This window comes from Mesocricetus auratus, unplaced genomic scaffold (genome assembly GCF_017639785.1).
Source record: "Mesocricetus auratus isolate SY011 unplaced genomic scaffold, BCM_Maur_2.0 Super-Scaffold_100004, whole genome shotgun sequence".
NCBI classification, from domain to species: Eukaryota; Metazoa; Chordata; class Mammalia; order Rodentia; family Cricetidae; genus Mesocricetus; species Mesocricetus auratus.
In genome coordinates, this window is record NW_024429189.1 from 92,960,775 (window position 1) to 92,976,208 (window position 15,434).

Here is a 15,434-nt window from a genome sequence, read left to right on the forward strand (position 1 = left end):
TCTCTCTCTCCCTCTCCTTCAACACATACCTGAGCTCTTCTCGCACTTCCCCAGCTGTGTTCCCCGTTATCACAAACACAGCATCCATGGAGTCAGTCAGCACATTGCAGGCATAACCAATATTGATGGCGGTTTCTGGTACAAAGAAAGATCACCTGTGTTACATTTTCCAGAAAGTTTTGAAGCTGTGGCTGTGTTCCTCAGAGTCTATCAGACCCATTGAGGTTAGCAAACACACAACACTGTATACAACACAGCAGACTGGGAGAGAGGCCTAAGACCTGAGACCCAGAACCAGTCACCCCTCACTAAGCCCTTGGAGGATCAGGAACATATATAAATCCATGGCATTTCTGTTTGTTCTCAAAACCACCTTTGCATTCTCAAATCAATGCTCATTTAGATATCCTAAGATCCTGAGGTACAATGAAGAAAACACATAAAACCTTTTACCAGAAACTACAAATAACTTTGTTCAATTGCCAAAATACTAAATTGGCTAATATCCAATACTAATACAATAGGTTTATAATGGAAGGCAAATGAACGAAAATTTTTATACTTCTTATACTTCTCCAACTAAATGAAAAAAACTGGAATTCAATAGTCATTACACAAGCCACCCAGGACTGTGCCAGAGACCTGGAGGAGTAGACAGCAATCGCTGTTCTAATTTTATAATCATTTGATTCTAAAAGTAAAGAATCATGGAACACTAGCTAGTTCTACAAAATCGTTAGTCTTGACCTAAAACAAAAAAAGCAAATAATGAAATCTCAGTATATCTTTTGTATAAAGCAAAGAAATCAAATAAATAATGATAAACTCATAGGTGCTTGTCATAATTGAATAGCTGACCCATAGAGACACATCAGCTGCACTAAGTCTCATAGAATAAGGATCCAGTGAGTACCTCAGGCTTCAGAATTCTACTGCTTACTTTTGTAATCAATAATTTAACTAGAAAAACAGAGTGGTAGGCCTGGTGGCACAGGCCTGTAATTCTGGAAAAGGCGGGGAGGGTCACAAGTCCAAGGCCAGCCTGAGCAATTTAGGGATATCCTGTCTCTAAAAAGAAAGGATGGGCTTTGCATCTGAGTGGAACAGTGTTGCCTATCATGTATGAGACCCTAGGTTAAATCAATAGCAAACAGACAGTCAGACAGGTAGGTAATAGAATATAGGCATGCATGTGCAGTTACATAAAGAAATAATTTATCTTATCTAAAAGCCCCAAATGCTCAATGGAGTACCAAACAAAATGAATATAGCCTTTAAAATAGGCACATGCTAGTTTACTGAATTATTTTCTGTTTCCTAATGATCAAGCATAAAATTTTACGCTTTCATTGTTAGCAACAGATTAAAATCTTATTAAACTATTTTTCTTTCTTAAGAAAATAACACTCAATTCTGCCCCTTCCCGGGGACCCTTCCCCATGCCCAAGCTATTCCAGCTCCTTGCCAGCCCCTCTGCTGGGCCCTGCCCCAACCTCAACCCCAACAGTAAGAACTGCTGAGTGACCCACCTGTCAGAAAACTCACTCCCTGGATTCTATTCCCCTGGGACCCCTCCAGTGACCCATGTCACAACTTCTGGGCCCAGGCCCCAGCCCCAGAAGACTTCTGCTACTCATGAGCAAACCGTACCAGCCAGAACAGGCACAAGCCATGCCAGTTTGCTTAGATGCCAGCTGCTCATGTGCAGGTCACACAAATCAAAAGAACAGAGTTCCCTTGTTGTCCCAACAGCCAAGTAAACCACCAAAAGGCTAACACCCAACTAAGACAGAGACTCCCCAACTAGACCATAGATTGATCACACCAGCCACCAAAAATCCAGGTCACAAAGATTTGAAAACCAAAAAAGAAACAGAAACCAAGCAACAAAACATCCAACCAACAAAGACAAACCCAGAAACTTAGGACTAGAACTCATCATCCCGAACCCAGATGACTAAATGCCAGTGTAAAACTACAAGCAACAATAACCAATGCAATATGGCACGACCAGAGTTCAGCTAACCTACAATAGTAAGATCAAAGACTAAGAAAATTACTGTAAAAACAATTTTATGAAGATGATGGAGGTCCTTAAGGAGGAAATGAAAAACTCCCTTAAAGAAACTGAGGAAAAGACAACAAAAAATGAGAGGAAATCATCAGATCCCTTAGAGATTCCAAGAAAAAACCAACAGGTGAAGAAAACTATTCATGACATGGAAATCAAAATAGAAGTGATAAAGAAAAAAAACCAAGGGAATTTAGGAAATGGAATATCTGGGTAAGGGAACAGGAACTACAGATGTAAGCATCACAAACAGAACACAAGTGATGGAAGAGAGAATCTCAGGCATTGAAGATACAACAGAAGAAACTGACTCATTGGTCAAAGAAAATGTTAAATCTAAAAAACCTAACACAAAACATCTGGTAAATCTGGTAAGCCATGAAAAGAACAAACCTAAGAATAATAGGAATAGAAGAAGGAGAAGAAACTCAGCACAAAAAAATATATTTAACAAAATCATAGAAGAAAATTTCCCTAACCTAAAGAAGGACATGCCTTTAAAGGTACAAGAAGCTTACAGAGCACCAAATAGATTGTATCAGATAAGAAAGTCTCCTTACCACATGATAATCAAAACACTAAATATACAAAACAAATAAATAATATTAAAAGCTGCAAGGGGAAAAGGCCAAGTAACATATAAAGGCAGACCTATTAGAATTACACTGGACTTCTCAATAGGGATTCTGCGGAATCTATTTACTGTGTCAAGGAAGAAAAAGAAAGAAAGAAAGAAAGAAAGAAAGAAAGAAAGAAAGAAAGAAAGAAAGAAGGAAAGGAAGGAAGAAGGAAAGGAAGGAAGGAAGAAAGAAGGAAAGGAAGGAAGGAAGGAAGGAAGAAAGAATTTCCTAGAATTCAATGAAAATGAATGCACAGCACCGAAACTTATGGGACACGATGAAAGAAGTGCTAAGAGGAAAATTCATAGCACTAAGTGTCTGCATGAGGAAATTAGAGAATTCTCATACTAGAGACTTAACAGCACATCTGAAAGCTATAGAACAAAAAAGAAGCAGACACACCCAAGAGTAGTAGATGACAGGAAATAATCAAACTCAGTGTTGAAATCAATAAAACAGAAACAAAGAGAACAATACAAACAATCAATGAAACAAAGAGTTGGTTCTTCAAGAAAATCAACAAGATAGATAAACTCATATCCAAATTAAGAGGTAAAGAGAGAACATGCAATTTAGCAAAATTAGAAATGAAAAGGGAGATGTAGCAACAGACACTAAGGAAATCCAAAGAATCATTAGGCCATACTTCAAAAACCTGTACTCCACAAAACTGGAAAATTTAAAAGAAATGAACAATTTTCTCAATAGATACCACTTGCCAAAATTAAATCAAGAACAGGTAAGTAATTTAAATAGACCTATAAACTCCAAGGAAATAGAAGTCATTAAAAGTCTCCCAACAATTTCCTGGATAGATACTACTTGCCAAAACTAAATTAAGAACAGATAATCTAAACAGCCTTCGACAAAATCCAAAACCCCTTAATGATAAAGGTCCTAGAGAGATCAGGGATAACAGGAACATACCTGAATATAATAAAAGCAATATACAGTAAACCAACAGCTAACATCAAACTAAATGGAGAGAAACTCAACGCAATTCCTCTAAAATCAGGAACAAGACAAGGCTGTTCACTCTCTCCATATCTCTTCAATATTGTACTTGAAGTTCTAGCTGGAGCAATAAGACAATTAAAGGAGATCAAGGGGATACAAATTGGAAGAGAAGAAGTCAAACTTTCACTATTTGCAGATGACATGATAGTTTACATAAGTGACCTAAAAAACTCTACCAGGAAAATCCTACAGTTGATAAACACCTTCAGCAAAGTGGCAGGATACAAGGTTAACTAAAAAAATTAGTAGCCCTATTATATACAGATGATAAGGTGGCTGAGAAAGAAATCAGAGAAACATCACCCTTTACAATAGCCATAAACAGCATGAAATATCTGGGGATAATGTTAACCAAAGAAGTGAAAGACCTGTATATCAAGAACTTTGAATCTCTAAAGAAAGAAATCAAAGAGGATACCAGAAAACAGAAAGATCTCCCATGCTCTTGGATTGGTAGGATCAACATAATAAAAATGGCAATCTTGCCAAAAGCAATCTACAGATTCAATGCAATCCCTATCAAAATACCAGCACAATTCTTCACAGACCTTGAAAGAACAATTCTCAACTTTATATGGAAAAACAAAAGACCCAGGATAGCCAAAACAACCCTATGCAATAAAGGAACTTCAGGAGGCATCACCATCCCTGGCTTCAAGCTCTATTACAGAGTTATAGTCTTGAAAACAGCTTGATACTGGCACAAAAATAGATAGGTAGACTAATGGAATCAAATCGAAAACCCTGATTTTAACCCACACAACTATGAACACTTGATTTTTGACAAAGAAGCTAAAACTATACAATGGAAAAAAGAAAGCATCTTCAACAAATGATGCTGGCATAACTGGATATTGGCATGCAGAAGACTGCAGATAGATCCATGTCTATCACCTTGCACAAAACTTAAGTTCAAATGGATCAAAGACCTCAACATAAATCCAACCACACTGAAATTCTTAGAAGAGAAAGTGGGAGATACTCTTCAACGAATTGGCACAGGAGACGCTTCCTGGACATAACTCCAGTAGCACAGACACTAAGATTGACAATTAACAAATGAGACCTCCTGAAAGTAAGAAGCGTCTGTAAGGCAAAGGACACAGTCAACGAGACAAAAAGGCAGTCCACAGAAAAAGACATTCACTAACCCCATATCAGCCCTGACAGAGGGCTGATCTCCAAAATTTACAAAGAACTCAATAAACAAGTCTCCAAAACACCAAAGGATTCAATTAAAAAGAGGGGTTCATAAAAAAAATAAAAAATAAAATAAAATAAATAAAATAAAAAAAATTTAAAAAGTGGGGTTCAGAACTAAATAGAGAATTCTCAACAGTGGAGTCTAAAATGGTTGAGAGACGCTTGAGAAAATGCTCAACATCCCTAGCCATCAGAGAAATGCAAGTCAAAACAACTCTGAGATACCATCTTACTGCTGTAAGAATGGCTAAAATCAAAAATGCCAATGACAATTTATGCTGGAGAGGAAGTGGAGAGAGCGGAACACTCCTCCACTGCTGGTGGGAGTGCCAACTCGTACACCCACTTTGGAAATCAGTATGGACATTTCTCAGGAAAATGAGAATCAATCTACCACAAGACCCAGCAATTCACTCTTAGGCATATATCCAAAAGATGCAAATTTCATACAAGGACATCTGTTCCACTATATTCATAGCAGCACTATTTCTAATAGCCAGAACCTGGAAGCAACTTAGATGCCCCTCAGCTGAAGAGTGGATAGAGAAAATGTGGTACATTTACACAATGGAGTACTTACTATTCAGTGGGAAAAAAAAACAACGGAATCTTGAAATTTGCAGGCAAATGGATGGCACTAGAAGAAACCATCCTGAGTGATGTAACCCAGTCACAAAAAGAGAAACATGGTATGTACTCACTCATATATGGATTTTAGACATGGATCAGGGGAGTGCCCATCTGCAATTCCACTGACAAAGAGTCTGGGAAACAGGAAAGAACCTAAGAGAGATATGCATGGTACCCCAGAGAAGGGGAATGAGGCAAGATCTCCTGAACATATTGGGAACACGGCGGGGGGTAGGGGGAGTGGGAGCTGGGAAGAAGAGAGGGGGAGAAGAGGAGGAGAGAGTAGGTCATGGAGGAACAGGAAGGTTGAGTTGGGGGTAGAATAGGGGGAGAACAGGATGAGAAATACCATAATAGAGGGAGTCATAGGTTGGAAGAGAGATCTAGCACCAGTGAGACCTCTAGTGATCTACTAGGATGGCACCAACTAGCAAGCTAAGCAATAGTGGAGAGATTACCCTAAATGCACATTCCTGATAATGAACTTTATATGCCATCCTAGAACCTTCATCCAGTGACTGATGGAAGCAGAGGCAAACACCCACAGCTAAACACTGAACTGAACCCCTGAAAACCAGTGACAGAGAGAGTGGAGTGGTGAGCAAACGGGCAAAGAATGGGCTGGCAAAGCCAGCAGGGACAGCTAACCTGAACAAGGGGGGGAGCTCTTGGACCCCGATCGGAGAACTGGGAGGCCAGCATGGGACTGATCTGGACCCCTGGAGTGTGAGAGTCGGTGGGGAGGCCTGGGCAACCTGTGGGGCCCTGGACAGTGGATCAGTGTTTGTCCCTGGCATACAGATGGACTTCGTGTGTCCATGGCTCAGGGAGGGATGCTCTCTCAGTCTGGACTCGGATGCTCTCTCAGCCTGGACTTTTGGGGGAGGGCCTGGACCCTGCCCTGAGTGAGGTGACAGATTCTGGATATCCCCTGTGTGAAAGGAGGTGGGAATGGGGTGGGAGGCTGGGGGGGTGCAGAAGGAGGGGAGGGAGAAGGAGCTGGGATTGACATGTGAAACAAGCTCTTTTCTTAAAAAAAAGTAATAATTTTTTTCTTAAAAAAAAAGTCTCCCAACTAAAAAAAGCCCAAGGCTGAATGGTTTTAGGGCAGAATTCTACCAGAACTTTAAAGAAAACCTAATACCCCTCAAATCATTCCACAAAATATAAACAATCACGCCGGGCGTTGGTGGCGCACGCCTTTAATCCCAGCACTCGGGAGGCAGAGGCAGGCGGATCTCTGTGAGTTGGAGACTAGCCTGGACTACCAAGTGAGTTCCAGGACAGCCTCCAAAGCCACAGAGAAACCCTGTCTCGAAAAAAAAACAAAAGAAAATATAAACAATCACCCTGATACCCAAACCACATAAAGACTCAATAAAGAAAGAAGATATCAGACCAATTTCCTTCATGAACATAGATGCAAAATTACTCAATAAAATACTTGCAAACCAAATCCAAGAACACACCAAGATCATCCACCATGATTAAGTAGGCTTCATCCCAGAGATGCAGAACTGTTTCAACATATGAAAATCTGTCAATGTAATCTACAATATAAACAAACTGAAAGAAAAAACCCAAATGAATATCTTACTAGATGCTGAAAAAGCCTTTGACAAAATCCAACACCATTTCAGGTTAAAAGTCTTGGAGTGATCAGAAACAAAAGGGACATACCTAAAGGTAATAAAGGCAATATAGAGGAGCCAATAGCTACTATCAAATTAAATAGAAACTTAAAGCAATTCAACTAAAATCAGGGCTGTCCACTCTCTCCATATTTATTCAATATAGTACTTCATACTTGAAGTTTTAGCTAGAGCAATATGACAACAGAAGGAGATAAATGGGATACAAATTAGAAATAAAGAAGTCAAAATATCACTATTGACAGATAATATGATATATATAAGCAGTCCCAAAAACTCTACCAGGGAATTCCTACAGCTGATAAATACCTTAAGTGAAATGTATAGACACAAAATTAACTCAAAGAAAATCATTAGTCCTCCTATATACAAATGATAAATTGGTTGAGAAAAAAACCAGGAACCAACACCCTTGACAATAGCCACAAATAATATAAAATACCTTGCGGTAACTCTAACCAAGCAAATGAAAGACCTGTATGACAAGAAATTCAAGTCTTTAAAGAAAACAATTGAAGAAGATATCAGAAGATCTGCCATGCTCATAGATAAGCAGGATTAACAGAGTAAAAAAAATGGCTATCTTACTGAAAGCAATCTATAGATTCAATACAATTCCCATCAAAATTTCATCATAATTCCTTACAAATCTTGAAAGAACAATACTCAACTTCATATGGGAAAACAAAACACCAAGATTGCTAAAACAATCCTGTACAGTAAAAGAACTTCTGTGGTACCACTATCCCTAATTTCAAGTTCTACTACAAAGTAATAGAAATCAAATGATATTGGCATAAAAACAGACATGTGGATCAATGGAATTGAACTGAAGACCCAGACATAAATCCGCAAACCTATGGACACTTGATTTTTGAAAAAGAATCCAAAATTATACAATGGAAAAAATAAAGCATCTTCAACAAATGGTGCTGGAATAACTGGATGTTAGCATGTAGAAGAATGGAAATAGATCTGTATCTATCATCCTGCACAAAACTCAAGTCCAAGTGGATCAAAGACCTCAATATAAAACCAGATACACTGAACCTGACAGAAGGGAAAGTGGGCAATAGCCTTGAACATAATGGCACAGGATACAACTTCCTGAACAGAACACCAGTTGCACAGACACCAAATTCAATAATTAACAAATAGAACCTCATGAAACTGACAAGCGTCTGTAAGGCAAAGGACACTGTTAAAAGGATAAGACAGAAGCCCACAGAATGAGAAAAGATCTTCACAAACCCCACATTTGAAGAGGGCTAATATACAAAATATATAAAGAACTCAAGAAAATAGACACTGACAAACCAAATAAGCCAACTAAAAATGGAGTACAGATCTAAATGGAGAATTCTCAACAGAGGAATCTCTAATGGCCGAGTATCACTTAAAGAAATGTTCGACATCCTTAGCCATCAGGAAAATCCTAATCAAAATGACACAGAGATACCATCTTACACCTGTCAAAATTATTAAGATCAAAAACACAAGTGACAGCTCATGCTGGAGAGGATGTAAAGCAAGGGGAACACTCCTCCACACCTGGTAGGAAGGCAAAATTGTACAGACTCTTTGAAAATCAATATGGTGGTTTCTTAGGAAATTGCAAATCCATTTACCTCAAGACACAGCTATACCACTCCATATATCCAAAGGACCCTCCACCATACCACAAGGACACTTGCTCAACTATGTTCATAGAAGCATTATTTGTGATAGTCAGAACCTGCGAACAACCTAGATGACCCTCAGCTGAAGAATGGAAAAAGAAAATGTGGTAATTTACACAATGAAGTATTACTCATCTGTTAAAAACAAATGACATCAGGAAAATTGTAGGCAAATGGATGGAACTAGAAAAGATCATCCTGAGTGAGGTAACCCAGATCCAGAAAGCAAACATGGTATGTACTCATTCATAAATGGATACAAGCCATAAAGCAAAAGAGGACCATACTACAACCAACAGACCCAGAGAAACTTAGTAACAATGAGGTTTCAAGGGGCCAGGGGACACATGAATATTACTATGAATGGGGAAATAGAATGAATATTGCCAGTGGAAGGGGGGGGACATGTGAGGGGGTAGAGGGATAGGAACAGGAGGGATTAGATTGGGGGAGGATGGAGGGAGAGAGTACCGGGAGAGACATCTGGAATCTGGGGGCATCTCTGGGATGAGCTAGAAACCTACTGTAATGGAAACTCCCAAGAATCTATGAGGGTGACCCTAGCTAAGACTCCTAGCAGTAGCAGATCTGGAACTTTAACCAGGCATCTCCTCTAACTAGGCAAGACTCCCAGAAGAGGGATTGGGACACCAACCTAATCACAAACCCTTCGACCTACAATTTGTCCTGCATACATAATGTGCTGAGGAAAGGTGATGCAAAAACGTCAGGAGTGACTAAATAATGACTGACACAGCTGGAGACCCATACCATGAGACAGAGCTCACCCCCTGAGGGACAGGACCCAGATGCAGGATACCCCAGAGTCCTAGGATAGGACCAAACATGAATAGCAAAAAAAGTCAATGAAAAGTTCCTAATCATATTCTGCTGTATTCATAGACTGGTACCTATCCCAATTGTCATCAAAGAGTCTTCACCCAGAAACTGATGGAAACAGATGCAGAGACTCACAGCAAAACATTAGGCAGAGCTCAGAGAATCCTGTGGAAGAGCAGGGGAAGGATTGCAGAACCCGGTATGCTCAAAGGCACCACAACAAAACCCACAGAACCAACTAACTTAGGTTCATAGGGGTTTACAGACACGGAACCAATAACAAGGGAGCCTTCATGGGACTGATCTAGGTAGGCCCTCTGCATATGTGTCACAGATGTGTAACTTGGTCTTTGTGTGAGACTCTAACAGTGAGAGCAGGAGCTGTCCCTGACTATGTTGCCTGTTTTGGAGGTCCTTTCCTCCTACTGATTGCCTCATCCAGACTTAATAGAAGAGGAGGTGCCCAGTGTCACTGCAACTAGATATACCATGGCTGGCTGGTATCCATGGGAGACTCACCTGTATCTAAGGAGAAGCAGTGATAAAGTAGTGGATAGAACAGCTGTGGTGGACACACTTTGAAATGTAAAACCAAAAAGTAAAAAAATGTAAAAAGAGAACAACACTCACTCAGTGTCAGATCATTCCTAAAAGTGGTTCAAGTTTCACAGAAAGTCCTGGAATTCAGCCAGGTTCATTGGTACAGCTGCAGTAGATGGTAAGATACAGTAACATGGCCAGAAACAGCTGAGACACATCTGTTGTCCTTAGCCTCTCAGGAGATTACTCAACACCCTGAGTTCTTCTAGAAGATGTTCCACACCTCCCTGGCATTAGGAAACTAAAGGACAAAGTAAGGTTTCCTACGGACAGAACAATACTCATAGGAAAACCCTGTAAAGACAGTTCCTCTGTAAGGGAGGCAACTGTACAAAAACTCTGCTGATCAGAGAATATACTGTGGAAGGTATTTTTGTTAATTTTAAATAATAAGTTCATATTTTTTAAAAAACCTTTCTTATTGCATTTCAACTTTTTCCTATGCAGAGAACTAACAAAATGTTGAAGTACTTAAAGCTACCGATTAACAATTTTTTTCAAAGAATTAGTTCCCCCTCTTCAAGCGTCATTGTCATCCATTTCCAAATTACCTTGTTTGTCTCCTGTTAGAATCCAGATCTTAATATTGGCTAGTGATAGACTCGTAACTGTTTCAATAACACCTTCTTGTAACTTATCTTCTATAGCAGTAGCACCTAGCAGCTTCATTGGAGAGTAAAGAATAACATATTAGTACATGGAAAGAACACATGTAACATCCATAGCTTTCAGCCAAAGGTTAAGGAAAGGAACAGAAAATGAAGACAACTTATAAAATGTTGGTATAAGTAAGCACCCTATTGTGTATATAAATCGATTCATCAGGTAGAAACCCAAAAGGAAGTATACAAGTGTGGCCTACTTAATAACAGAGGCCCAGGAAGGTAGAATTTACATGAGGGAGACGGGATGTTGAGAGAGCATGCTGGCATAAATGGACAGAGGTTATTCCACCTGTGATGATTTAAGAAGTCCCTAGCTGCTTCTCCACTTTGAGCAGCAAAGGAGAGCCCCAAAGAAGAAGCCCTCACCTCATATTCAAGAAACTGAGGAGACAAAAAGTGGTGTCACTTGATGAATTAAGAAGTCAGCAGGTGATCTAATAAAAAGTAAAGAGTTTTCAGTTTTCACCCCAATGATGGGACCTGCTTCCTACGACTCCCAGCTACCAACCTCCTTGGTCACCAGGGTCTCTCAGAAGAGTGACTTCTAAAACAGACCACAGTCTGGGTAGTCATCAGAGTCTCCTGGCCCAAAGAAATTCAGGGTTACAGCTCTGCTCTCCACATCAATTGTCTGTACACTAAAGATGTAAATCGCAAAGCAGAGAGAGGAAATGAATATGATGTATCAAAGATAAACCAGGGTTGATAAATAAGGTGTCTACTCTCCTTTAGTTTGGGAGGATTTCCATTGCATAAGTTATTATCTGACAAAGCCAGTCCTCTAGATTCACTGGGTCCATACATATTAAGCTCAAAGCCAGCAAACAAATCTAGATACCATGTTGAAAGAGAACCATCTACTATTAAAGATGAGTTAGCCAATGGCTTAAGCATACGGTATCACACTTCCAAATGTATACCATCAAATCTCTTTCAATTTCTTCATACAGCCCAGATATCCGTTCATCCCTCTCAGTGGTGGCAGCATTTGCATCTTCAAGCATCTCCTGCCACACTTTAAAGTACTTGTCATCAAGCTCTCTATAAGCAATTGCCAAGGTTCGAAGGCCTTCACCTGCAAATTCCTGTAAGAGAAAATGTAATCTTAGGAATAGGTAGACAACAATAAATACAGCAAAAGTCCACACAACATGGAGAGGGGTTCACTCACATCCATTTTGTCCCAAGAGCACGGCATGGTCATTCTGACTCTAAATCCTTAACTCCTTAGGCATAGGAGAGAATGGTTGTGCTTTATGTTTATGTCCATGAGGTTTGACCAGCAGGGGCACTAGTTTTCCCCTAAAAGCTCCTGAAAATGCCTGTGTTCTAATTGGGAAGAAAGGAAGGGTGTGGAAGATCTGTTGGAAACAACTGCATCAGTGTCCAACCTTCTTTGCCTATAGGAAGCATTCCTGTCCATACCTCACAGCCCTAACTCCCAGTGATGAGGAGAAGCCCTTGGAGGAGCCACAGATCTCCAGACAAAGAAAGAGAGGAAGCCCTTAATGGACTGTAGCCGGCTGTCTAACCAGCTTTCCCCACCCCAGTCCCAATAAAGCATCCTTGATGAAAATTCAATGAGTGCTACTTTTGTATCTACTTGAAAATTTCCATAATAGAAACTAAAAGCAGTAACTGATGAATAAGTAGATGCTAAATAGTTGAGTAAGAGAAGTCTGCTATACTCCATATGGCTATGATAATTGCCTTTGGAGGAAAAGGAAGAGAAAGAAATGAAAGATACTACACATGTAAACTTTGAGGGCTGTCTTGGGTCCTTGAGGGCTGTCTTGGGTCTTTCATTCGAGACTCTTCTGTAAAATGTTTTTCTTCTTTACTACATTTAACTTTCATGTTTAATTAAAAAAAAACTTCTTTGAAATCTTGAAGACATCATCATCAAGTCAGACCAGCTCAAACATTCATTATTTGTTAGAATTTTTTCACAGTTAATTTTAATGAGTAATCAAATATTGGGAAGTCATACTTATACTTTTCCTAAGTTTGTGTTAATTGTCCACCTGACACAGCTTAGAGTCATCTAAAAGGAAGGACGTAGCTGAGGAATTGCCCAGATCAGATCGTCCTTTGGATTTGTCTGGGGGGGGTTGTCTTGATTAACTGATGCAAGGATGCCCAGTCCACTACAGGCAAGACCATCCAGACAGGTAGATCTGGGCTGTGTAAAAAAAACAAAACTAGTAAGCATGAGCCTGTGAGTGAGTGAGTGAGTGAGTGAGTGAGTGAGTGAGTGAGTGAGTGAGTGAGGAGTGAGTGAGCCAGTCAAAGAATGATTCAGCAAGCAGTGTTCCTCCATGGTTTCTGGTTGAAGTTCTTGCCTTGAATTCCTGCCTTGTCATACCCAATGATGGACCCAGACATATAAGCCAAATAAACTCACAATCGCATATGATTCTTCTGATAATTTTTCCTTCTAACAGGGGTGGAGTGTCAGAGGTTGGTGACTGCTATGTGTCTCACACAGCCACATTAGCTAGAAACATAAGTAGATTGAGTTTGGGGGCAATGTTGAAAACCTCACTTGTCACTTCTGCCTCCAGTGGTCATTTTATGGGCCTCCAAACTTCCAGCAAAGCATTTTAATAGCCATCTCTGCTCCTTTGGGCATGCTGGTCACCAAGCAAACTTCTCTATCATTTTGCTGTATAGTGAAGATGGAGTATTGTGATCAGACATGTGCTAAATCATGATGCACCCTAATGAGTAAAAAGAAAAGCTGGTGTGTGGTACAAAGATGTGTTTCAGCCCAGAAAGACCACAGGAAACATTAACTGAATTCATCGCCCAGGCAGTTGGTAGTATCTGGGACATTTCATGCACATTTGCAAGCCCTATCTCCCAAGAACATCACCACATCCCCTTCTGATCTGAAAATCTAGTTACAGCCTTAAAACCATCCTTTGTCTTCTCAATTCACACAGATTCGTCTTTGCCTTTAACTCGAAACCCCACTGGGCATTACCACTGCCTCCCTCTCTGTTCCTCACAACAGTGAATCAACTCTAAGAGGACACTAGAAAAGGGGACAGATGCCTTAAGTCATCTAATTAGTTATGAAACACACATTTAATCCGAAATGGCCACTTGAGCAAGGCCTTTTCCTATCGTTAAACTATCCAAAATCAACGATTTTGGAAATCAAAATGGTGAACGTGAATGAAGGAAAGGGCAGGTTCAATTTATTTGTGCTAAAACGAATTCAACTGCAAAGGACTTTACTATGAAAGGAAAATGTCTAGAGCCTTGGTGTTTGGGTAATGACAAAATCATATAGTTATTACTCCAATGTTGTTTTAATTAAGAAAACTAAAAGACCATGTCAGTCTCTGGAAAACATTAAAAGGAAATCAAGAATGCTCTATTAAATAGGAAAAAACAGCTATGTTTGTAACAATTACTATTAAACCATCACTTTAAACTTAAAAGTCAGTCAGAATATTTACATTTTGTTTGTTTTTAGAAGAATTGAGAGGGTGTTTTATAATAAAAACAACATCCGACAAAGGAACGCAAATCTTCAGTGGAGGAATAAAAACTGATAAAATGAGAATTTTGAACTATTTCCTGCAAAGTTCACAGGGCTCAACCAGAACCTCAAACAAATTATTAGTGTGACAGGTGAACAACAGGTCTATTATTTTATAGACCCTTACCCTTGAGAGGGGATTGAAGGTACAAAGATCACCTCTATGCCCTTCAGAAAATTTCCAAAAAAATATCACTCTAGTCCTAGAGTCTGTGGATTGACACCCAGAACACATAAGGGACTCACATTTTAGCAGGAGTGAAAGAAGCCTCATAGGACAAAGATGATTGTCTCCAGAGACTTTTTTCCCTCACCATCTAAACACAGTCAGAAAGTGGTGGCCCCAACTGACCCTGGCTCACCGAGCTGTGTGGCTCTCCCAGACGTCCTGTGCTAGTTCACCTGTGCTAAAACTCTGAGTGGCAGCCAGTTCCCAGATGCTCCCTAGCACTGCCCTCTGTGGCATGGCTCCCAGCTGCTTTCTGTTTTAGAAGTCAGCTTGTTTGCTGATTTTCATTAACAAGTGTCACAGGGGATGGCAAAGGGTTCCTGTGCTGACCTTACCATGGGGCACTTACACTGAGATGGTCTGACGTCAAAGACAGCAGTTCTTTGTTGGAAGGATGGAGTTTCTCAAACAAAATAGTGTCTGCTCCTTTGGAATAAAGTTTTATTTGTCCTTCTGGGTTTCGAACTAGAAAAAAAAAGAGTTTGGAAAAGCAGGTTATATCACTGAAATCTGTGAAAACTAGACTGTCCCAGCTAACCCATCTGGAAATAGGCATAAGGTTTCAGCCAGGAACAAAGAAAGCATTCAGGGCCACTGGCTAGACAATCACTACCTAAGTTAGTGGGCTTTATTCCTGTTCAATTAATTTAAAAATATTCCTTCTACTGGAAGTTTTTG

General features: G+C 39.9%; 1 protein-coding gene and 1 long non-coding RNA gene across 2 annotated transcripts in view; one reads left to right on the plus strand and one right to left on the minus strand.

The window, feature by feature from the left end:
* The window catches only part of LOC121140503, a 32,251-nt gene extending 19,698 nt beyond the window's left edge, over window positions 1-12,553 (plus strand). Inside the window, exon 2 of the long non-coding RNA XR_005877376.1 lies at window positions 12,384-12,553. This is a non-coding gene — a long non-coding RNA (uncharacterized LOC121140503). The remainder of the gene's footprint in view (window positions 1-12,383) is intronic.
* Window positions 1-15,434, minus strand: part of Atp8b4 (ATPase phospholipid transporting 8B4 (putative)) — a 177,856-nt gene that overhangs the window by 42,560 nt on the left and 119,862 nt on the right. The window contains exons 17-20 of the mRNA XM_021226305.2: window positions 15,106-15,221; window positions 11,898-12,062; window positions 10,864-10,975; window positions 30-135 (exon numbers count right to left, since the gene is read on the minus strand). Coding sequence (XP_021081964.2) covers window positions 30-135; window positions 10,864-10,975; window positions 11,898-12,062; window positions 15,106-15,221 — 499 coding nt within the window. The remainder of the gene's footprint in view (window positions 1-29; window positions 136-10,863; window positions 10,976-11,897; window positions 12,063-15,105; window positions 15,222-15,434) is intronic.